Consider the following 25790-nt stretch of genomic DNA (forward strand, 5'->3'; position numbering starts at 1 on the left):
GTTCTCCATTCTCTACCATCCAGGCAGAGAATAACAATGCTTTGAATACACATAGATAAGTTGCCTAGAGAATTTAAAAATCCAAGTTATAATGATCAATATTACGATAAATCTCAAATCATAAAAGGAACGATCAAAATAGCATACTACATATTAAGAAAAAAGATAGGGTTCATTCATTAATGGTTTTTGCATATTTCCTGATTCCAAATAGGAGACATACAAAGGCAGGCATACTGATACTTAACCCTGCAGATTAGGTTAAGTCTTTCTAGATACTCGCTAGTTTGTTCAATGAAAGAGCTTCTAGATATACTTCCCCCATGTGTGAAGTCGATTATGTTGATAATCATTGAAATTCGGTGACTGGTACATGGGAGTTCATTATCTGTTCTCTACACTTAGACACGTGTTGAAATTTTCCATAATGAAGAGATAAAAAATATTACAATAAAAACCTTAATATCATTAGTCTTTACATTAATTTTGAGAGACATCACATCAGAGGAAGGTAATTTTCTGCTCCAAAAGACAACTTTCCATGTTTAGTCTGCCTATAACTGACAGTTTTTCCAAGTTGTCCAAACAATATATCAGAATTAGAACTGAAATTGCAACAGAGCACCTAGAGACACCTCCTGTTGTGTTTATCCACAGTCTGATTCACTGATACTAATTTTTTTCACTGGGTTTGTAGCTCTTACTAGCCACTAAATATAGACACCATAAGTGTTTTTGATGTTTATGGCCTTTAAAAAATGTCCTTCAGGAAGCTGAAGATTTTCTAAAGAGTAGACACCCCTGGTCAATTTTTTCAAAAGACTAAGCACAATTTCAGGTATCATTTAAGCTTTTATAAGGTATTGTTTTTCTACTCTCTCTATAAAATATATGGATTGTGAAAAATTATGTATCCATACCAAGCCTTTTCCCTATTACGTTTTCTGTAGTTAAACAACGTACTTTGTGATGTTGGCATATTCCTTCAAGACCATTTTTGTACCTGGCAGTCCACCAGCTGGGCCTCCATGTCCATAGGCTCCTTGGCTGTACCCAGTGCAGTGTCCAGAGTAGCCTTGGTGCTCAACAGCCAGTGGTCCAGCTCGTCGGCTTCACAGCGGTACCTCTGCAGAGCCTGTTCCTGTCTCTGTTCCTCAAGCTGATCATTTAACTTCTCCTAATGAATTAAGTAGAAGGTAACAGAGATCACCATGAGGTAGAGTCATTAGCATTCAACACAGTAGAACCAGGTTATTTATTTATTTATTTATTTATTTATTTATTTATTTATTTTTATTTTAATGTTTTTTTTTATTATATTATGTTAGTCACCATACAGTACATCCCTGGTTTCTGATGTAAAAGGAGAACCAGGTTTTTAGTCCTGGTCATGCATCAGAATCACCTGTGAAACTTAAAAAAATAAAAATAAAAAATAAAAAAAATACCCATGCTTACGCCACATCCCGGAGCGATAAAGGGGAGTTTCTGGAAGTTGAGTCTCAAGATTAGTATTTTTTAAATGCTTCTCTGATGATTCTAATGTGAACCCAGAGTTTAAGCTTCTTACATAATATGCCTAAGGGGCTAGGCAGAGAAGGTAAATAATGGAAACTGACCAAGAATTAGAACAAAACAACGCAGAAGATGGTAAACGGCAATTGATACTTTACCTCGGTGCTTGGGAAAGTGTAAGGAGTGGTGGGGACTGAGCACCACCATGCAGTTTCAGGCAAGTGAGTCCCTACAGGAAGGGAGGGCTCAGTGGTACGAGTCTCTTGAGTGAAGGCAGAAATTCAAATTTCATCGTTACATCTCTGGGTTTTCTCAATAATGAAAGTAATTCATATTTAAAAAAAATCCAAGCCAATCACTTCATTTTAAAACTCCACAAGGATTTCATAGCATGATTAGGGAAAGTATTAATGAATTAAAAAATTAACTAAGTACTGTAAATACCTTATTTTAAAAATTACTTCATTAATAATTTATTATTGTTATTTTTAAATTTCTGGGTTCACATTAGAATCATCAGAGAAGCTTGTTGAAAATAGAGATTAAACAAAATGACACATTGATTTTAAATGTCTCCCAAACAAAAAATATATGAATATATGATTTGACTAATCTTACAACAGGTAAAACTGGAAAGAGCCTACACACAGTATGTCTGCATTCAATTGAATTATAGCATAACCAGCAGCTAAACAAATAATCCTATGTTCATAAAATAAGAAATGTATTGAGAGCAGATTATGTGCCGGAGAAGCTGTTTGACCCTGGAGACACCAGGAGAGAGATACTCTAAAGGTCCTGAAGACATCTCCAGTCAAATTAAATTAATAGGAGCAACGATAAGAACAACACATATGTTTAGGGCCAGGAATTATAAGAGAACAAAGAAAAAGCAAAATAACTTATTTTGTAACCCATGTTATTGTCCCCAAAATTTACCTATTAAATAATGTTAAAGTTAAGTAACGTGAGAACCAGAATGGCAAAACTGTTTTCATGAACTAATGTGCTCAAACTGGCTAAGGGTGACTAAGGATTTATTCTTCAGAGTATTAGTAATATTACTCATAAAATGCTCTTATTTAAACAGAGGAAACCATTTTGCAAAGCTTTTAAAATTATTCTTCACAAGGCTCATATCTACCAAGTTTTGCTTTCCACATTCTCAATTTTTCATGCTGAAATGAGTCAGAAAGTGGTGAAACGACGCATTCATGACTACACACTGACTCAGGGCTCTATTCACGAGACCCTCCTTGAGACACACACAATACCAGCTTCTTCTGAGTGGGAAACTATAAATGTAGATCACGTAAACAACCCGCATGCTTGTCAACACAAGTTGGAGAGTGAATGTGGACGTGAGGGGCGCCTTCAGGGTTACTTGTTACCTCCAAGAGCTGTCGCTTCCCTGAGGCCTTCATCTTGATGGTGGACATTCGCTCGGCTAAGACGGTGAGTGTGGACTGCAAGGCCAGCTGTTCGGCGGGGTCGGACTCGGGAGACGCGGACACCAGCTCCTCCGCAAGAGACGACTGGAGCTCGCTGATCTCATCTTGAAGCATGAGAATCTCGTCCATCAATGCCTGTGGAGAAGACTATGGAATCACACTCCTGTATGTATTTTTTTGGACTGAGGAATCATGTCCCTGGCTGAGTCTCACATTGAGATTAGTGAAGGTATTTCACAGGCAAGCCATTTAAGCAGCAAACAGGGGTCCCACTAACCGAAGTTCCGAAATGGAAGTACCAGAATGAATGCCATGACACTTCCAACTTCAAAACCATTTGTGTCCCTAACGTATATGAATTTGAACAAGTAATTAATCCTTCTGACTTTCAGTCAGGCTCATCTGCACTCCAAGAGGAGGGGGCATGCTCAGTCTGAGTCTACGATTCTATACTAACAAATTTTTCCCACTCCAAATTTCCCCAAGTCTGACCCAATACTGCACTTTAACCCAAAGCTCACATGACACAAGACCAGGGAGATTTGTCACCTGTTTCTATGTCATCACCCTCTCCTCATTGTCTCCTGTCCGTTCCTGAGGCTTCAAATGCTTTCTGACGCTAAACGCTCACAGGGCCGTATCCCTTACCCAAACATCTCTCCTAAATTATAGGCTTTGTATTCAACATACACATTTCCCGGGTATCTCCAGTGTGATACATACAAAGCCTGCTTCCCCCTCCGTCTTCCACATCTCAATAAAAGATAACACTTTCATTGTTCAAGCTCAGAACCTAGGGGTCACTCTTCACACCACCTCTCCTTCACTCGCCACATGGAATCCAACACCAATTCCTCCACGAGGTATCCTGTAGGTCTCCTCTGCCCCACCCCAAGTCAGAGCCAGCTCTCTTACTGAATTGCTCTCATGGTCTACTGGTCGGCTTTCCTGCTTACAGGCTTACGTGGCCTCTCCTGTCCACTCTGCACAAAGCAATCCGAGCGGGCTTTTAAAAAGGTAATCAGATCCTCTCACTCCCCTGCTTTAAATACTTAGTGGCTTATTGCCTATAAAATAAGAACTAGACTCCTTGCCCTACTTGTGTGTCTCACCACTTCCCGCCCTGGTACCATCCATACTTCCTTCCTGCTTGCGACATTCTGGCCTTCTGCACTCACTCTAGGACCTCCAGCTCTTTCAGGCAAATAGCACACTGATTTCTTTATTTTTATCCATCACAATTATATACGTGGTTTTTATGTCTCAGGTTTTGGTATGTTATGACTTGCTCTTTGACTGTAATCTTTTTTTTTTTTTAAAGATTTTATTTATTTATTCGACAGAGATAGAGACAGCAAGTGAGAGAGGGAACACAAGCAGGAGGAGTGGGAGAGGAAGAAGCAGGCTCATAGCAGAAGAGCCTGACGTGGGGCTCGATCCCATAACGCCGGGATCACGCCCTGAGCCGAAGGCTGACGCTTAACCGCTGTGCCACCCAGGCGCCCCTCTTTGACTGTAATCTTGACAGGAGAAATTCTTATTTAGACATACACTTGAATGGTGTGTTAGAAAAAAAACAAGTCCTATCACATGAGCGGCCACCAGGACTTCAAATAGAGAAACACAGGCTTCATATTTACTAATATTTCATAGTTTCTAATGTACACACACTTGCATAGTTCACAGCTCTGCCCCAGGACTGCAGGCTTCAGGCTAAGCCCAGTGCCTCCTCAGAGTGGGCTCTCAACAAATATTAAAAAAACAGAACAACAACAAAACTTTCTCTTCTAAGACCAAGTGTCATCATACTCAATTGATTTTTAAAATATTTATATTGAAGTTATTCTATACGTCTAGATAAGTGCACAGACTCTAATTGTATAAGTCCAGAAATTTTCACAAACTGCATATACCCATGTCCTGCCACTCAGATCAAGAAATGGAACATTCCTAGGGCTCTACAAGCCCTTTTGACCTCCTCCCTGTTACAAGCTCCCTCCTTCCCAAGGATCACCACAGTGTTACCTTGTAAACATCACAGATTACGTTTGCCTCTTTTTGAGCTTTATAAAACTGCAATCACTCCTGAGGTACTGTTCTGTGTCTGGCTTCTCTCCCTCCCTGTCATGATTACGAAAGTTGCTCATGTTCATGTGGAAAGAGCTGGTCATTTTCATCGCTGTATGGTACTCCACTGTCACCTGGTTTGTGGATCTTTTCCAGTTAAGCCTTTCTAGTGGGTTCATAGTAGTATCTCATTGTAGTTTTAATTTGTCCCTCATGACGAGTAAGGTTGAGCACTTTTTTCCAATACTTGTTGGCCATCTGGATATCCTCTTTTGTGACTGTGCCTGCTAAAAATCTTATGTCCACCGGAGTCTTTCCTTTTCTTATTGATGTGTAAAGTTGTTCCTATATTTTAGATAGGAGTGCCTGTGTTCCTTTTGGCTCTGTGTATTGCAAATATCTGCTCCCACTTTGTGACACGGTTGTCCCTTAATGGGAATGACTTCCCTCCTGCTGCCTTTTGATAAAATGAAGTTCTTAATTTTATTATAGTCTAATACATCAGCATTTTCCTTCACTGGGAAAGTTAGGGTTAGGTTTTGGTGTTCTATTTAAGAGATCTTTGCCTACCCAAGCTCATGAATGTATTTCCCCATTCATTTTCTAAAAAATGGTATTCAAAGTGTGGCCCATGAAACAATATCCGTCTGCAAAATACTTGTTACCAATTCATGACAAGATTGAGATATTGTAGGTGTCAAGAAACCTTTAAAGCCACTTGACCTTGACATGTCCAAGCAGAATCTTATTTTATTTTTGCTAAAACATTGGTCTGATAGGTCAGAAATTTCAAAAATTAAGTACTACAGATAGTTTGAGAAGCTCTGTTTCAAAACTTGTTTTTTTTAACCTTCACATTTAGATCTCCAATACACCCAAACTTAATTTTTGTGTTCAGGGTAGGCAGGGGTCAAAATTTTTTTTTTTTTCATATGGATATCCAATTGACCCTGCATGACTTATTAAAAATACTATTTTTCATCCATTGTTTTACAGTATAATATTTGACATAAACCAAGTGTCTTTGTAGGTATCCGTGTGCTTATAGCTTCTAATTCTGCTCCACTGATCCAGTTGGGCTATCTGTGCCAATACCACACTGTCATAATTACTATTGCTTTTTAAGTCTCCCTCTCTGGTAGGATACATCCTTCAAAATTATTCAAGGTTGTCTTGGCTATTTTTGATCCTTTTCATGTTCAATATATATTTTTTATACATTTGCAAAATATTTTATTTTATTTAATTTTTAAAAAGATTGTATTTATTTGAGAGAGAGAGCAAGTGAGAGTGAGCGGGAGAGCCAGAGGGAGAAGCAGACTCCCTGCTCAGCAGGGAGTCCAACACGAGGCTGATCCCAGAACCCCAGGACCGAGACCTGAGCCAAAGGTAGCCACTTAACCAACTGACCCACCCAGGTGCCCCTTGCAAAATCTTTTAGAATTAGCTTGTCAATCTCCACCAAAGAACTTGCTGGAATATTTGAATGAGACTGTACTGAATTTAAAGACTCACGTTGCTCGTTATACATTCAAAATGTTTTTTCTCCAGTAAATTATTTTCCACTAATTCATAACCATTTTTTGTTATTGCCAAATACATAAAATTCATTTTATTTGGTCTCTTTTAAAGGCTTCTCCATAACTAGACTACCCCATAATGTCTTTTATTTTTGCAGTGATCCTCTGTACGAGCAAGGAGAGCCCCTCACTATCTTATACCATGTTCACTCCCATTCTCTACTCTGTGCCTTTCTTCACACATGTTTATATTTAGAGTGCCTCCTACCCACTCCTGTTGCCACTACAAATTTTTTAAATCTGTGCTTCCCAAAAGACCTGATAGTTTCCTTTTATCTACTTCCCATCACTGTAACCCACAATCCCATTGCTGTTTTTGTACAATGTGTTGGTAATTCACTCCACCCCTAAAGCACATTTTTTAATCATATATTATGAGAAAGTTTGTTTTTTTTTCAGCTGTGCACATAGTAGGTGCTTAACACATCTAGTTGACTTAATTCTAACTCACGATAGGTACAACAGGTATCTGAATCACGAAGCAACCAGGAAGAAAAAAGCCGCCTCTTTGAATCTCAGTGGAGTTGACCAAGACAGTGTATAGCGAAGTCACCAGCTTCTCTTTCAGGCTCACAATGTTCTAAAACAGCTCTCTGAATGTTCTGTAGTAAGGAATAAGGGATTTAGGAATCCTGGAACTGTTGGTTTTTATCCTCTTAGGATCAAGCCTCCCTATTCATGCTTCAGTTTACTCTCACGGGAGAGTTGATGTTTTTGGAAGGTAGGTATAGTTTTAAACTTTGAGATCCAGCAGCCAAGCTTACTGGAGATGGGGTTTTCTTCCGAGGTAAAATGTTTTGAAATCATATAGAGGGGGTGGCTGAATGACACTTGATACTTGTGAAAGTATTAAATGCCACTGATTGTACACTTTAAAGTAGTTAATTTCATGTAACTTGAGTATTTAAACAAAAAGATCCAGCAGTCAAATATGTCTTCACCCCCATAACTCTGTCTCAGCTGGTGGCCAGCTGTTTGCTTACAACATCCGACTTAAAACTAAGAGAAGGAGAAGAAATGCACATCTTTGGGTTTCTGACTTGTTTTTACGAGGAGGATATGTGCATGACACTTCTGTGGTTTAGAGAAGTACCTTGGGTTTCTCTAAAATGACTCACTCTGGGGAGAACATAAAGTTCATGCTTGGTTTAACACCAAAGGTAAATGTGAACTTTATTGTGACTTTCAGAACCATCAACATCAACACAGCTCGTTTCAAACTTTGAGTTGTCATATATATTGAAAAAACAAAAGCAAAAACAAAATTACCTCAAAGCTCTGCTTACTACCCATCACTGAGCTTAATGTGGCAAAGACAACACATACCCACAAAGCATGAACTGCTTGTGACCATGAAGGTCCCTATCACAGAGGGCTTATCACTTAGAACAGCCACAGGTCAGCTTATGAACTCCATCAATGACTTAGAAATAGATCTACCATACAATTTGGAGAAGATAACAGCAAAGACACAGCACTCCACCCAAATTCAGTAGATTTAGACAAATGTATAGAGGAAAAATGTAGGAATCAGGATAGCTCTTTAAAGAAACATTAATACTTCCAAGAGAGTGTTGGGAAAGAAATAACAATTTAAGTGTTTCTATTAATTTTTAGAAAATATAAAAAGCATACTGGACTTCCTCACCCACATTCAGCTGGAAATTAGAAATAGTAATTCTACAACAGTTCTTGAAAATTTTAAAATACCATTCCAGAAGCTAAGAACCAATTTAGACTCTGTGATACCATTAGCTTTTCACGTGGGAAGCTCTGTCCCAGAATTTGTAGAACATAGGTACAGATGGCAAAAGTAGGTCAGATGGAAAATTTCAGATTTGTTACCATATGAAAAATAATACATTATTTATATTTTCTTCGCCTCCCATTAGAGCAATGATATAATTGTTTATTTCAAATGATGGGTAATCATCACGGAATTAACTACATCTCCTCACTGCTAGAATTGCTCGCATTACCACTTCCAATTTAGAAAGAGACAGAAAGTCAAGTGGTGGGCCTTAATCACAAGAAAAGTCACAGATTCATTTCCAATATTTAATACTTAGCATTTGAGTGCAATTTTGAGTTTTCTCTATTAAATTCCTTGAACAAAATAATAATTATGTTCTACATTGTTCATGCATGTTTTCTTTTTTCTCTTTTTGACATTAAATGTGAATATTTTATTTATTTATTTATTTTTTAATAATACTTTTTTTATTATATTATGTTAGTTCATGCATGTTTTCACACCAATGCCAGCGAGGCAGGGGGTGGTAGGGGTGATTGGGAGCTAATTTGTATTTTCCAGTTAGGAACTCTGGAATGTCAGGGCAGACTACCAGGCTCCTGTTCTCATGCAATTCTTAAATCTTGGGGGGACCCAATGAAGGGTCTTGATGAGCTGTGGGCAGTCCCCTGGGACACTAGAAAGATGAGCCTTGAACAAAGGCAGAGATGACCCTGAGAGTAGAAAGAATCAAACTATGTAAACCCTCCCCAGAACCCCTGCTCCTGATACTCTGAGCCTGTGATGTTCCAATTCACTCTAATGTGGCCTTTGGATAATTTATGCCAAATTCCTTTTGAATGTTTAGAGGGAACTGTCATCAAATGGAGGTGAGTTGTCTTCCCTCTCCAAGCACAGTGACCCAGGGCGCGAGGGGGGCAGGGGAGCAGAAAGAACCCCAGGGAGCACACTGGTGCGACACAGACAACACCTCGGATGACTATGGTGGCAGCCAACAGGGTGAAAACTGGAGCATCCGTTAAAGAAGACGGTGGTACTTGGAAGACACTTGCATTGTAATCACCACCCAAGTCCCTGATTGTCCTCATGTTTGGTTTGGTCCACATAAACAAAGACCGACTTTAGTTTTCTACTTTTGCCAACACCCTCCCCAAACCAGACTGACTATGGATGACTTTGGGACAGCAGAAAGCCCCATAGAAGGCAGTTTTACCAAAACAGGGCCTAAAAATGGGTTCTATATACTTCGGTCTCTATCTTAAGAAGTTACAATGTGAGTGTCAAAAACCTGAAACCACCATTTCTCAATCTGTTGTCTCTAGATGAAATGTTCTCGTTTTTGTGTTACACTGTAGGGTACTGTAAAAGTATAGGTACTGTAAAAGAATGAAATTTTATCTTAGACCATACATATGAACAACCAATATATTACAAGGTTATCCTGGGTTCCGAAAACAAAGTAGAGTGTTTCACTCTTAAAGCTGATAAATGTCCCAGTACTTGACAGATACACATATCATATCATGCTTTTATAGAACTTAATTTGCATCTAAAAATACCTTTCTTTTCCTCTGCCTTTTATAGGGTCGTCAGGCTCCTTCTTTCTGCTTGGGGTCAGGTAGTATTTCCCCCTCTCAGTGTAACTGCATATTTAGGTGAATACCTCAGTACCCTTGGCTCCCAATTATACCTGATTGTGCATTAATAGCACACTTGATCATACGGCTAAAGCATTAACTAGATTTTAATGTATGCACTTTCTTAGCATGTACTTTAAATTGCTGCATTTTCAACACCTTTCTGAGTTAGGTTAGTGTAACCATCTCTGTTTCTCCATCAAGCTAAAGCTTTACCGTGTTTATATAACTTTTTAAAAATTGATTCAAGTCAGGGACAACTCTAAGAGCATAACTTTGAATCCCTATTCTTTAACTGCTTCCTTGTCCACTTAAGCCTGAGAACTATTTTCTAGTGATAATGGGAAGCTGCTAGGCACACACTGGCTAAATTTCTTCAAAACAACAATAACCAGAGAAGGGGACGTGGGGAATACTTTATTCCTACAACAACAAAAAAATAATGTGGCAACTAGTAGGAAATGCACTCCGCACGATAAAAGTAAAGAAGCAACACCAATGCACGTAGCTTTCTTTAATTAAGTTCAAGGTCTGAATTTCTATCTTCCCCTCTTAGATCCCTCCCTGAAGCAGTGGTGGAAACAATCAGCATTTGGAATTTTGTTTACTCTGTAAGAACTGAAATAATAATAATAATGTCAGTCTGTTCTCCCCAAACACATGCTTGGCCAGCTGATCAGTCAGTCACAAGAGTGCACCTACTTAATCATGCAGGAAACTGAAGTCATTGCTATTTTTACCTGATGTTCAGCCATCTGGCTTTCTGGACTCCTGCTGTGCTCCAGGCTCTCACTGAGTTTCATCTCGATGGCCTCCATCTTCGTGGAGATGGACTGGAGGGAGTCCTGGTACTTCTGCTGACGCTCCAAAGCTTCATAGAGAGTACGCTGCTTTTCACTGATCTGGAGAAGAACAGGATATTAGTAAATGTTTCCTAGCCCCTTATCTTCTAGATTACGACATTTCTTTCCTCATATGACATTCTTACTTCTGTGGCCCAACAGGGGGTATTCAACGGCATACGGAGTGTGTAAACTCTCTGCATGTGTTGCATAAGACAACCGCTAAGGTAATCCGTGTCTAGTCGACTTAAACCAGTCCACGTTTCAGAGACTTACCACATTCTTTAAGGTTTCCCAAGAACGCTGCAAATCATCCAGTTTAGCAGTAGCAGATGGCTCTAGTCCTGGTTCGTAGAACTCCTGAGGTGGCAACGTGCTGGGGTGGATCCTCGCGGCCTCGGTCTGCAACCTCTCAGGAGATAGCGCTTGGTAATAAGCAATGTCCTGTGGGTACAGAGCTCAGTGTTGGATTCAAGAGGAAGACAAAGTTAATATGCTCTGGGGACTGTCTGTCATGTGGAAGAAAGGTTCAGGACTCACCTCCGTCCCAGGGGGCTATAAACTATAGAAGTTAGTATAATTCTTGTGACAAGAAGAATTTTAAGATCATATCAAAATACATTATAGTTGCTTTTGAATTTTGGCTTCTATTTAAAAATGAACAAATTCACCAGTATGTCAAGTTGCCAACACTTATTCTTAGTTTATACTTGGTAAAACGGAAGTACAAAGGATTTGAGTAGTACACGTTTGAAGCTTGATTAACTAGTAGGGCAAAAAAAGAGAATCTAAATTATCTATTTCCTGAAATGTTGTTTAATGTATTGATTGAAGTTTGCATGATTTTAAGAAGTACTTGATTTATTATTTTTTAAAATTTATTTATTTTTATTTAATTTCAATATATAAGACTGATGAATCACTGAACTCTGCCTCTGAAAACAATAATATGTTATATGTTAATTGAATTTAAAAAGTACTTGATTTAAACAAAATTAAATCTGTAAGTCATTTTTAAGATATAGGCAGATCTTCTGTATTTGTGAGTTCATTATTCATAGAAATTAATTAAACTATGTTAATATTAAATAAAGGAAAATGTAATGGCTTGGAAGTTAAAACTACTCTAAGAAACAAATAATATAAGGGATTCCTTCTAATCAGTTCTTGGAAGTACACTAGAAATAATCAAAGTGAATGATGAAAAATAAAACTTTTGAATTTTTTATTAGTTTCTTGGGTTATAAGTAACCTTACATATTTTATAGTATTCATAATGGAATCTACTATATCAAGACATGTAATTCATGTGTTTTCAATTGTTTCTCTGCTTATTTAGGCATATTAATAGGAATTGAATTGGGGAGTAATGTTTATATTCTGGGAATTTCTATTATAAAGTTTACTACTTTTAAAATTATACTGTTGAAGATAATTATGTATATGAATTTAAATACCTGAGCCTTATGGATAATAATGTCTTGGTTAAAAGTCTTGAAGGTCCCAGCCACTGGGGAAACCAAAGTAATAGCAGGAAGGGCCTGGCGTTTGGTGGTCTGTACAAGGACAGAAGCAGGATTGTGTTGTAGGAGTTCAGACAGGAGTCTGACACCTGAGAAGTCAGAACAACTGAGATTCCAGTAGAAATTCTCCTCCTACGTAGCTCTATAATTGGAGAAAGTCACTCACGTCTCATGCATCGGTTCCCTCATCTGTATAGCACTGGGGAGTTCTGAGGATTAAAGGCAGCCATAGTTGAGTAGTCATGAGACGTTCTACCGATTTTGTTGTTGTTGAGACTTCTGGGTAAGTCCCTGACCTTAACTGATGACACTGGCATGTGGAGACTGGTTCCTGTTCATTCGTTATCCTGTCACCATCCTGAATAGACTACCTTGCTATTCTCCAGTCTCTGCTCGGCTCATACCCATTCATGCTCCCCTACTTTCGCCCCACTTCAGTCCTCCACACCCTTGAACCTGACAGCCTGTCATCACTGAATTGTTAATCCCACGCGCACTTCCAGCTATGTCTAAAGTTACTTAAACCCTTCGCTTGCCAATGTCTTTGCTTCCTTCTCCCCTTAAATTCTGCTTTACCCACCTGGAAAATCCCATGCAGGACTCGATCCAATTTCACTTTCCAGAGTGCATGTGGGTGCATGCCCACGCGTGCACACACTCCACACACAGGCACAGACACACAGCCGAAACCACTGAGGAGATACTCCCGAAACTTCCCAGATTTCCAAAAATCTGTCTATTCTCAGACTTGCCTTTAGCTTACACTTGCCAGTTTCCTTGCTAAGGACAACCCTCCCACCTACTCCCAGAATCCCATCCACCTTCGCATTTTCAAGGACCTTGGTCCATTAATACCCTCCTCCTCTCCCTCTATTGACTTTCTCCCCTAGCATATAAATAGAGTCAAATCTTTTCAGTCTAAAAACATCCCTTTTTTTGGGCATTTTTCTCATAGGATATCACATAATAGAAAAGTCCACGAATCACAACATGATGTGTCATCACACGTGAACACACAGTCACGATCACCCTTTCTTCCTTTTCTCCCTTTCACTTGTAATCCAGCTTCTGCAAATAGTAGTTTACATTTGATAATGTTCACTTCCTCACCCTCAATCCACTTCTAAATACCCAGTTAAGCTTTGACCCTAATGACTCTTTTACTATGAAACAAAAGGATTGTGTTCAGCCCTTCTTCTGCCTGACCTTTCAGATGCACTCGAACAACTCCGTCTGTCCCCTTTTGGAAACACCTTCCCTTGAATCTGTTCTCCTTCTGGCTCCAGTCATTCAAGCTTTCTTTGTGTAGTTTGTTTCTTCCCCTCACTCCTAAATATTGGTTATTTATAAGCTCCACACTCATATATTCATTTGTACATTTATATCCCACATGCTCTTCCAACTCAACATTCCACCCCCCCCGCCAAAAAAAAAATATCCAGGATGAGAACTGAATTTAGGAAAAAAAATAATGTCCTATCCACCTTTCAATAAATGGAATTTCTACGCACCAGATCTCTGAACTTGGGATTTATTCTCTAGTTCTTCTTTCCCTTCCCATCCACTGCTTATTTAGGATGAATTCTATCGACGCATACCCTTGACACAGCACTGGTTCAAGTTCTCGTTAGAACAACAACTTCCTAATTCCCAGGCTGAAACTGGCAGCCTGCAGGCTGCCTTTGGCTTGCATACATTTAGCTTGGCTTATGCAGTGTATTAAATTGTTGAAAATTTCATCAAAGTATGGAGACTTTATAAGAATCCAGATTCACAGCTCCTTTTGCAAACCAGAAGGTACATAAGACTGGACTCTTGTGTCCACATGACTATAGTAATTCTGACAGAGGAGAGGCTGCCTGGTATATGAACGGAGGTGCTGTTCAGGTCTTCTTCACCCCCTGGCCTGTTTCTCTCAGGGACATCACCAGTCCTGGCCAGGCATCAGAGTTTAGTGCAACTTCTGTCCCTCACTAGCTTCTCTGGCTCTGAATTTGTCCATCTCTATTCCATTGCCCACATTGATCCAGGATGATCTGTTCTAAAACCTACTTCTGTACATAGCTTCTAGTTAAATTCCCTCTGTAGTTAACTATTAGCTTCTGGATAAAGTTCAATTTGGTGTGTGTGTGGTATTCAAGGTCCTGTCCTTCATGCTGTGTTTCCTTCACCCCCCTCAGTTTCTTTTCTCCCCTTCTCCCTCCTCCTCCAAATCTGGTTCTCTAATTATAGTGATACTATTTGCAGTTGTCTTGATGGGTCATCCTCCTTCCAGCCAGCACACCTTCTGTATGTCCTTCCTTCTGTCTGAAAAACTTCATGTCACTCTAGCGCACGCTGGCTGCCTAACTTGTATTCCTTTCCTAAAGCTCTGGGTGACATCTTTGACCCCCCGAACTCCTGGGTCAGGGTCAAGTGCTTGCTCCGAGACCACTCTCCCCCTGCAGTTTTCCCACTGTCATGGCACTTGTCCTCTTCTACTGTGATTATTTGCCTGCTCTCACACAGACTGAGCTCTCTTAAGACCAGGGTGAGCTTGTTGTCTTCGAGTCTGAGCATATCGTAGGGTGTTTGGCAAATAACAGGCAGGCATATGTGTCCCTAATGAATCATACATGTAAAAACACTTTTATAAACTTTACCATTTTATATACATGGAAGGTAATCCTATTACTGTCCACAAAGAAAAGCAAAAAATTGCTTTAAATGTAAAATTTTTAAATATTCTATTATAAATAAAGAAGCCCCTCAAAGAGCCAGAATAAAACAAATGTATTATTTAAAAAAAATCTTTTTTTCTGGTTGTCATGAATGTGCCTGTGTGTGAGATCGTGGGTGTGTATGTGTACTGCTCAGGCCAATTAAACCGGACTGACAATTACTGGTTTCTTAAAAGCACGTGGAAATGTATCACCTTTTGTAGATGAATAATTTGAGGACTATATAGATTCAATAAAATAAAATGATCAGTCCCATAACTACTAAGCAGGGGCAATAGCTGGTGTAGTGAGGAATCATCCTTAGACACATGGCTCTTGTTGCTTTGTGCCTAGGTTATGAGAGTTATTATCCAGTAGATTCCGGAGGGAATACATTTAGAAAGCTACAGCTACTATTTTATTCACACTGTCCAGGTGGAAGAGTACTTTCAGGCTTCACATCACATTGAATTTTCAAAATTTTGTGAACTGGGGAGCATTGCCTCCCATTACAGATGAGGCTGCTAAGGGACTTCGCAGGCCCTTTCCGCTTACAGGTAGACGAGCAGGCGCCCGTTCTGAGCTGAACCTGGGGCCTGGCACTCTACCTGGTACAAGACTGCGCTTTTCAAACTTTGCCTTCTATTGACTCTACCAAGGAGCCCGACTCTAGCTTTGCCGTGGCAGCAAATCTGGGGGTTGCCTGGTTATGGATATTTCCACTCTCCAGTAAGCTACACCATTACCACATTTCAGCTAATAACTACTGTCAGAGGCAGAACACACTGACTGCGGGGTGGGCTGGGGGGGAACCAGTTATATAATGAAGATCTACTTACAGAAGCAGCAAGCACAAAACGTTTCTTTAACAGCTGCAATTTTTCAAAGCAGTTATATTTGGCTGCCCCTGGAAACAGCTGTGCACGTTCTGTACAGTATTTTGACTCTGAAAGGTGGAACTTAGGGGGCATTCTAAATGTCCTCCTCAGCTTCAAGAGAAAGCTTGTGGGCCATGTTGGAGTATCTGCTCATTTTCCTCTGACTGATATTACTGTACAAGAAAACTAACAGGTGGCCGTAATGATAGGGTTGATCTGTTTGAACAACATGAAGCTTATCACATTCGCTTTTTAACAGCCTCCTCTGAGTAAAGCTGCCTGACATAAAGACAGGTTTTGCTAATCTGTACTATCACATAAAAGTATTTGAACAATGTGATGTAATTGATGCTTTCCTTTGATGGTGGGGGGTGTTGAAATCGATTTAAAACAAAAATCTCATGCATAATTTTAGGATTTGACTGAGTTTGACAGCTAAAGTAACCATAATAAAAACATTTGCATATTTTATCATTCATAAGGCTTTTTCACATGCACACGGAAAGACACTTTATAAGAAGTATCACTGAGACTGACAATCTTAGAAAAGGGATATTCTTCCCATGGTATTAATCTCAAGGCCAGTGTTTACCGTTCAGCTTGAAAATGTTAAGAACATTAAGTATATTATATAGGGTAATTTTTTCCTATACAAAACAGCTGACTACAGCCATATTTCTCTGATTCTAATAACATCTGTGACCACAGGGAAGAACACAACATCAAAGAATGAGTAAAGGTATCTTAAAATCAGAATTTGAAGAACAGTTTCCCCCAGAGTGCGCTGAACTTCTCCTTTTTTTGTTTTTAATTTTCTCTCAACACTTTTATTGTTATTCATTCCATATCCACCTTTCTTTCTAGATTATAAGGTCTCTGAGGGCAGGGGTACTGTGGTCTTCTCCTTTACTACCTACCTGGGACCCAGCACAAGATTTCATGCCAAGCAGGTACTCAGAATGTATCTGATGAATGAATAAATTGATAACTAGAGTTTTATGCACTTTTGCTAAGAGAATAGTTTTACCTAAAATTTTCATCAATTTTATTTTCCTCCTTTGGGGTAGGAGGTTTTTTTTTAATCACAGAAATACTATTTCAAATGCTTCTGCTTTAAAATAAAAATAATTGTAATTGATTTGTAATACAGCTTATAGAACATTTGCTCTGTTCAATGCTTCTTTCTTAATAATAAATCTCAACTCCTTTGAACACGTACATAATTTCATAGTAATGTAATTAAACTTTTTAAAAGTTATTTTGGCTAAAGGAAAAAAGGTATTACTTAACGTTCATTAAAAATGTTTGGCTATTGTAAGAGCTTATTTTTTATTTCTATCCAGTATTTTTCATGAAAACTCTTTGACATATTTAATTTAGTACAATCTAAATTTAACATAACACATGCTAAACAGCACCACATAACAACAAGGTATTACCTCTACATTATAGGAAATAAAATTTAAGATTATTAAGATAAGTAAAAACACAAGTCTACTTAGGCATTCCAATATATACACTGGCAGACACCGCTGAAATTGGTTGACAGTAAATAAAGAAAAAGTATAATGTGGTGAGCAGAAGATTTTCATCTTCAAATTCTGAGCTGGTAAGTGGCAAAACCACGTTTAATGAATGTTAAAATACAAACAGATCGTGTTATTTTACAATGGTGACACAAACATTTCATCTTCTGTTAGGATGCAGTACTCCATTACAGACAGCTGTTAGAAACTACAGCCATAATGCCTTCAAACAGGGCTTTCTCCATCTATCATTTCTGTGACCTAATTTTTATTCATCTCACTGCTAGCAGGCCAGAAGAGGAGCTGATGTGCTGAGCCAGTAGTGGTGTCACACAACAATCACAGTTTGTGCAATTTCACACCTAATGGTGTGTCCCTGAAAGTCCAAGATTCACACCCACAGTCTATTAAGAACAGATAATGGAGTCCTGCAACCAGCCAGAGATCATAGCTAGAGGAATTCCAAATGGGTGGTACCTGGTTAACAGAAGCATCTGTATTAGCCACAGGTGAAGGGGAGCGACAGGCAGGTGGAGAGGAAATTTCACTGTTGGTTCCCTCCTCCCCAGACTCCTCAGTAACAGGTGACAGCAAAGTGTGACAGCGACCTGCAGTCATCTATTACATAAAATGTAGCCCAAAGGACATGAACATCAGTTAGCTATGTTAACAAAAGACCTGGTCAGGCACAGGTCAAAACAAAAGTAATAATATAACAAAGGTTAGAGATACTGAGACCCAAATTTACCTATAAATTCTGTGCTAGTATTTAAAAGTTTTGTCCTCAAGTGAGTATGACTCTAGGGACCATTTGTAAAACAAACAGGGAAAGGGGGTGCATATCACAATAAAGACTTTTGTTATTGATTGTTTATTTTCCTTTCCTTGAGGTCTTTTTGTGTCTTTATAGACAAGTAGAAAAATCATGAATCATACAAGCAAGTGAAGGGTCTACAAAATAAAACTTGGGGGGTGCCTGGGTGGCACAGCGGTTAAGCATCTGCCTTCAGCTCAGGGCGTGATCCCTGCGTTATGGGATCGAGCCCCACATCAGGCTCCTCCGCTATGAGCCTGCTTCTTCCTCTCCCACTCCCCCTGCTTGTGTTCCCTCTCNCCCTCTCGCTGGCTCTATCTCTGTTGAATAAATAAATAAAATCTTAAAAAAAATAAAACAAAATAAAACTTGGATCTTTCGTGGATGTCTCAAATTCTAAATATTCTAGGGAGATAAATGCACCTGAAGTAATATTTTGCCAAAAGAGTCCAGGTGTGGTTATATGCTACCTGAGGCACAGCACATACGTGTGGAAAACGTTATAGTTACCAAAATAAGTAATGCATTTGAGATACAAAGTAATAGGTAAGTGGTGTTGCAGAACAGAAAATTAATGGAACCTATTTATTTTAATCCAAAGCTAAATTTTGGGTTTTCTGTTTTCTTATTTTCCTAATAGTACTTTTCCTTCTATATTTTATTAAACATCTGTATAACAGAATACACAAACATATCTAAACAGCCAGTGTTTTAGCTTGGAAAACATACACCAAAAACAGGTGTAGCATGATTCTCCTATCCACCAGAAAACTAGAAAACTGTGCAAAGGAAATTTTTTTTTCAAGCTCAGAGCCTCTCAGTATTACTGCTAAATTATGAACAAACGCAGGGCCAACCTTCGACATATTAAATAACTCAGCCACTTCAAGCAAAAGGGTTCATTTTAACTGTCACTGTTTACAGTATCAAAAACTGGCCTTGGCCCAAATGTAGTCAGAGAGTTAAGGAGACTGTTCCTCAGTTCGAATCTGCAAGAGCTAGCACTGATCCCTAAAATAAGCCACGAAGAGGGAACCTGGAGCCACTAGCGAGGGTCCAGTCAGAAGGGAGCGCGCTGGCTCCCAGCAAACCCGGCCTTCGCCCTTACTTACCATGACCACAGAGGGGTGGGCCGAGGTCGCGGGGAGGAGCTCCCTGTCCAGGTCCTCCGTCCCCTCCGCCAGCCCCTCCACCTCCGTCACCGTCAGCAGCATGGTGGCGTGCTTGGCTTTCATCGTCAGCATCTTGCACTTGGAGTTCAAAGAGGCGATCTGCTCCTGGTAGCCCTTGATTTTCTGAGCCAGCTCCTGGGGAAACATTTCCCACCCCCCACCAACCGTGTGTCAGAGCAGCATCAAAAGGAAACACAACTAGTAGCGTTCATCTTCCTCCAGCGCTGGCCAATGAAATCGCAGAGCTGCGCCAGCCGGCAGCAGCGGCAGCGGCCGCGGCCAAGAGGCAGGATGTGGACGTGCGAGCGGTGGAGCCTGCCGGCCCCGCACCCGCAGACCGACCACCGCGCGACGGGGCTGGAAGAGCGGCTGCGCTGCGCGGGCCTGAGACCGAGTGCCCTGCGGCCGGGGGATTATAATCCCGGGAGAGGCTCCGTGTGCAACCGGGGACTTATGTAACCTGAAGCACTGGCAACTTTCTTTAAAATGCCTAAAGAATCTGAAACTGCCAGATGGTTCATGCCATGGAAATTAGGTCATGTGATGACTAAAACTACAAAAAATGCAATGCTCAGCTCTTACCATACTGAATGTATCAAATAGAGCAGTCATCTGTTACGGACCGCGTCACCAAAGTAACCTGCAGGTCAATTCCTATGACCCACGGAGTTGTTTTTTGCAGATAAGCTAAATATTACATATGAAACCGTAAATTTTTATGCAGATTATTCCCACAATAAAGTTTTGTACACTCATCAAATTCTCCCTCATGTACTCCCCAACATGCCTCACATGTTTCTGATGTTTCAAGATAGAACTTCTGCTCTTGAAGTTCAGCTCAAATTGAACGGCTTTTAAATTCATTTGTTGAAAAAAATTGTTTTAAGAGATAGAGGTGTTAAAGCTCTTACCAAGAGTTTACTGAAAATACATTCTGGATAGCACGTAGCTCTCAAAAATCTAAAATATTAAATAAAACAATGTAAAATGGTAATTCTAAAATATTAAATTTATATTTTCTTACTTAAAAGTGTATACATGTTTAACAAAAATTAAGATGCACATTCCAGAACATTAATCCTAAAAGTAACCAAACTATTACCTTTTTCTGCTCCTTTTATTTGGCTCTGTTGCCTGAAAAGCTGTCATTTAGTGCTTGCATGTAACATATTTTGTGAAAAAAACAAAATGTCAATGTCTTCAAAACGATAGTGTGTGTATACATATATATATATGTATATACATATATACATACAGGCATATATATATATAATTTTATATATATATAATTTTACTGGATATATATATATATATATGCGCCTGTATGTATATATGTATATACATACTATCATTTTAAACACATTGACATTCAAACTAGAGCTTCGAACTTGGAAGTTTAGAAACAAATGACAACAACAAACTGGTATATAGAACGTGTGTGTATCTACATAAGTATATGTATATGTGTAGGTATGTAAACACAGACACACGTATATATCATTTTGTTTCTCCCCTCCCAGCCAAAACTGACTAAATGAAAGGAAAAACAACCCAGCAAAACTCAGCCAGTAGCCTGTCTTCTTGACTTCTTCTATACCACAATAATTTTTAAAGTAGAAATTTACAGTATTAATTAAAGTAGAAATCATCACTTCTCTACCTTTTAGAGCTGCAGGTGCTTAATTAAACCTAATAGGGTTTTTTTTCTTAAATAGTGATTAAGCAGCTACTTACTATATCTGGCCTAGTGACTTATGCATGGTTACTCTATTATAATTAGCATGCGCATGTAGAAGACATCTATCAACTCAGTGGACTCCTCCAATCCTATATTTTCACAGGACAAATCACTAAGCCTTCTTAAAATGGCTTGCCCCATTGGGGTAGATTTGAAGACTTTTTGTGAAGTAGCATTGGTTTCAGCCCCTTCCCTCTTCTGCCTACATGGATGGCTGTGCCCCTACTGCTATACCCTGCAAAGGTGTGCCCGTGCTGACAGCAGACACCCATCTCCTAAACTGGAGTTCTCAACTTTATTGTGTATAAAACTCATTTGGGTTGTTTGTTAACAATGAAATTCTGGTCTCCACAAAGGATTTTGATTTACTAGGCATTTTATACTTACCCCATATGATTCCTTTGGAGAAATAGCTCTTTAGAACTTTTTTCTCTAAGAATAAAACCTGTCTGGGGCGCCTGGGTGGCACAGCGGTTAAGCGTCTGCCTTCGGCTCAGGGCGTGATCCCCATGATGGGATCGAGCCCCACATCAGGCTCCTCTGCTGTGAGCCTGCTTCTTCCTCTCCCACTCCCCCTGCTTGTGCTCCCTCTCTCGCTGGCTATCTCTATCTCTGTCGAATAAATAAATAAAATCTTTAAAAAAAAAAGAATAAAACCTGTCTATATCATAATAACTTTGTGGGTTGGTGATTAAATCTGCTAAATTAAAATGGAGTCCCACTGGCTTACTGTATTCCCTATTCTCAGGAAGCATATGTATTTTTAATTTTTACTGGATATTTCGGGAAATGATTACAAAGGATGAGCATAAAGAGGTAGGAATTTCAGATACAGTGGCTGTTCTAAGTACAGTGGCTGCCCCTCTGTGGGCAGTCTTCTGCACTCAGGAAAGGCCTTGTATGTAAGGTAAAAAGCAAAGAGCCTGAGTATTCTCTCCTGTGATTTAAAAGTGGCAGGATAATTTTTTCAAATTAAATGCCAGCATTTACAAAATTATAGAAAAATATGTGAATTCCTTAGAAATGAATAAATTATCAATTATTTTTATGAGCTAAAGTTATCCTTCTAGATACTAGATTCACCTCAAAATTGAAATTCCATTAAAAGCAGACTGCAAATACAGGAAAAAGCAGCCTTCCACATTCTTATGTTATCGTAAATCAGGCTTTCACCACTCAGCACTTTCCTTCCTGTGTTTGTTTTATACATACAATGAGTCTCACACAGGACTATGCCATCATTATTATGAAAATGTATTCTAAATCACATGACAAAACTGACAAATGTCTACACTCATGTTTAGACTTGGAAAGAGAAAACGTGACAAAATGAACAGATCACTGAACAGGAGCCTGGAGGAGAGTGTACAGCTGACTGTGCTCAGAGCCTACTCTGGGGTCTTGGACAAGTCATTTATTTTCCTGGACCATTATTCTTCTCGTCCGTGCAATAGCTACCCTAAATAGTTTCTGCGGTGGGGGAAAAGTCATGGAACTTGGAGCCACAGATACTGGCTTAGAATCTGGTTTCTATCAGTTACTAGATTTGGGAGTTTGGGAAGTCACTGACAAAAATCAGTTTGTTTTCTTATCAGTATAATGGAGATGATTGTTAAAAAAATCCTCACCTAACAGCATTGTATAAAAGATAATGCAACAACTTTGTAAACTGTTAAAAAAAAAACCCTCAAAAACTATAGTAATGATAATTATTGTTATCTCAGGCAAGATTTTAAAAATATTACACCTTCTGTACTATGATAGAAAAGTTGTTACAACAAAATTCTGGATCTTACAAAATGAGATTAAGGACAGTTTCAAAATTAATTTGTAATATATAGTCTAATATATGAATTATATAAACTGATTTCAAATATTTGCATAGCATATTTTCGCTTAACCAATGGCATAAGAGAAATCAATAGTTCACATAGATGATATCTATAGTGTAGAAATAAATGTAGGTGGGATATTTATTTACGTCATTTTGTAAATCATATATAAATGTAAGTTACTGATGCATTGGGCATGTCAAGAAATTAAAGAACTGCATTTGGAGAGTAGGTAGTGAGATATTTTATCCTTCAAAGGCAACAACTGAATCTTCTGAGAAACTCACTATGATACTTGGTTTGGAAAAATAGTTTGTTGCTCTTATGGTGATAAAGTTAAAAGAGAGCAGATGAAGAATAAACTAAATATCCACCCTTGGCACAGAGAAATAAGATACCCTCCCCTGCCCTGTTGCTTACCCCAATTCATGATGCTATAAGCCAGTCCCCAAGAGAAAGACTAAATGTGACCCGTACAGGAATTGACAGGGCAGAAGAAATTCACTGCTAGGTATCAATGGGCCAAAACACTCAAGGTCTATGATCTCTCAGACCAAGTCTGCACAAAGGGGGGTTCCAAAGTTTATAATGAAGTTATAAATATAAGAAAGAAGGCATATTTGCAAATGGGGAAGATGCTAAAAGACACAATCTGGAAATTAGCAAAACAACATGGACCATACTCTGATTTTGGTGGAAGGAACTGAAATAACCTATATTTGAAAGAGCAAATGATTTTGTTTTTAATATGAAACATCTCTTCTTTTTAAAGAGGGTGATCAAAACAGCAAGGCTTTGAGCATTGCTGTTTCTAGCAGGCTTTGAATACGGAATGGACTATGTTTTGGTGTAATTAACTGTGAGAATTTTGGGTGCAGGAGACAATTGGTGGATCCCAGTTGAGATGCGTCATCAGCACCATGTAAAGAGTTTTTGGCCTCAAGAGGAAGACTCAGGCTCCGGGATCTTGGAAAGGAAAGCAAAAACAGTGCTCAAAATGCAAAGACAGTCAGAGAGGCTCCCCCACAACTGAGCACACTGTGTGCGGGACAGGGAAAACTTTTCTCTGTGATTCCCTAGAAACCAATTACATGTTCTCAGCAAGCGCCTGTGTTCCCGTCTCACCTCATGCCGAGAAATCTGGGCCTGCAGCTCCTGGATGTTACTGGTGGCCACAGGCTTGTCCTCAATTTCTCTGTGAGCTCCTTCTATAAGCTCCTGGAGGTGCTGCATTTCTTGCTCATACTGTTCATATTGCACCACAGCCTCCTTTGAAAGAGAAAAAAACACACGATTATCTTTCTGTATCAATAACTATGGGAACCATTCTGTGCTGCTGCCTATAGTGTTAACTGGTATTTACTTGTGTGTCTAGGGAATAAAGAAATGATGGGCAAAATCCCTGGATGATTCAAGTCCTCAAGTTTATGGAGATATTTCAAAGACTTCTCTCAAAATAGTTTGCTAAGATTATTGACCGACTCAAAACAGCTAAGTGGCTAGATCCTCTCTCTTCTATTCATGTTGTCCTGAAAATGGCAACGTCATGGTCAGAACAATGTCACAGTGGGAAGAAATATGAAAAACATGATTGCTTCATTTTTCCATCTAAGAAATACTAAATATATATATGTAAGGCACTTGTCTAAATGTTGGGGTGGAAAACAAAAAAATGAAGTAAGCATGACTTCTGTCCTCAGGAATTTACTATGTAACAAATTAGAAATAATCCAGGGAGCAAGGACAGTTGACCAAGCTGACCATTAGCTATTTAATGAGCAGATATAAATGCAATTTGGATAAAGCAGGTAAAGTATTAGTTGAAAGGAGGTATGAGGTGGAGAGTGTCATTCCTTCCTAGTAAATGATTTTTCTTTATTAGCTAAAGAGATTAAGAGTTACACTTGGGTGTACTTTTTTAGGCAAGAAAATGCATCTGGTGCGTCAATAAGCTGAAATATGAAAAAAAATCTGTAACATATACTAGCAGTAAGGCATTTTACAAGGCTTTAAAGGATTCTCGGATGAATAATAAGAGATAAAAATATATGACTGAAGATAAAATTAACCTTTATAAGTTGTTCTTTACTAAAATATATTGCTCAAAGATAGTTTTCACCAAAGGATATTTTTTATAGAGCTTTCCCCAGGCTTTTGTGGGTGAGCCAAATGCTAGCATTTCATCTCCTTATTTTATATAACCACAACAATCTGTCAAATTTAACACTCTGGATGTGTTTTGATGGCTGAGCCCACACAATGCTAAGAAAAGAAGCCCATGACTCATTTGCCGCTGCTCTGCTGGTGCGGAGACGGCCAGAGCCTCTGGCTGGCACGGCAGCACATGCCTGCATGATGTTGCACTGCTGAATGGCCGTGTGCTGCAGCCGGCTGGCCTCCTCCTGCAGGTGCAGAGCGGCGTGGCAGAGCGGCAAGCTGGTGACCACATCCTCGGGGATCCGGAGTGCGCTCTGGCAGATCTGCACGGCGTGGACCTTTGGCTTGAGTGACTCCATCTCACATAACAGATGCTGAAAGTGCAAGTTCACATTTTACACTTTGTAAAAGCATTTGAAAATTGTGTATTTTAATAGCTTAATTCATAAGCTGGAGACGTTTACTAAGTCACAGCTCTGTCGTGTGTCATAAACATTTTCATAGGAATTTTTCTTTCAATAATACATAGAGCACTAAGGCTATAACTGAGTTTAAAAATCATTTTTCCTCATTATCTTCTTTTTTTTTTTTAATAAAGCTCCCTAC

General features: G+C 39.2%; 1 protein-coding gene across 13 annotated transcripts in view; it reads right to left on the reverse strand.

Moving 5' to 3' along the window:
* Positions 1–25790, reverse strand: part of SYNE1 (spectrin repeat containing nuclear envelope protein 1) — a 437003-nt gene that overhangs the window by 137407 nt on the left and 273806 nt on the right. For 10 of the 13 annotated variants that reach the window (XM_034669323.1, XM_034669329.1, XM_034669328.1 and 7 more), the window contains 8 exons: positions 25376–25558; positions 24153–24296; positions 19398–19592; positions 17949–18089; positions 11122–11289; positions 10744–10905; positions 2907–3113; positions 1004–1177 (listed from right to left, as the gene is read on the reverse strand). In XM_034669323.1, coding sequence (XP_034525214.1) covers positions 1004–1177; positions 2907–3113; positions 10744–10905; positions 11122–11289; positions 17949–18089; positions 19398–19592; positions 24153–24296; positions 25376–25558 — 1374 coding nt within the window. The remainder of the gene's footprint in view (positions 1–1003; positions 1178–2906; positions 3114–10743; positions 10906–11121; positions 11290–17948; positions 18090–19397; positions 19593–24152; positions 24297–25375; positions 25559–25790) is intronic. The other 3 variants (XM_034669322.1, XM_034669325.1, XM_034669326.1) reach the window with 2 other exon arrangements.

The sequence above is a fragment of the Ailuropoda melanoleuca genome, chromosome 10 (assembly GCF_002007445.2).
Source record: "Ailuropoda melanoleuca isolate Jingjing chromosome 10, ASM200744v2, whole genome shotgun sequence".
NCBI lineage: Eukaryota > Metazoa > Chordata > Mammalia > Carnivora > Ursidae > Ailuropoda > Ailuropoda melanoleuca.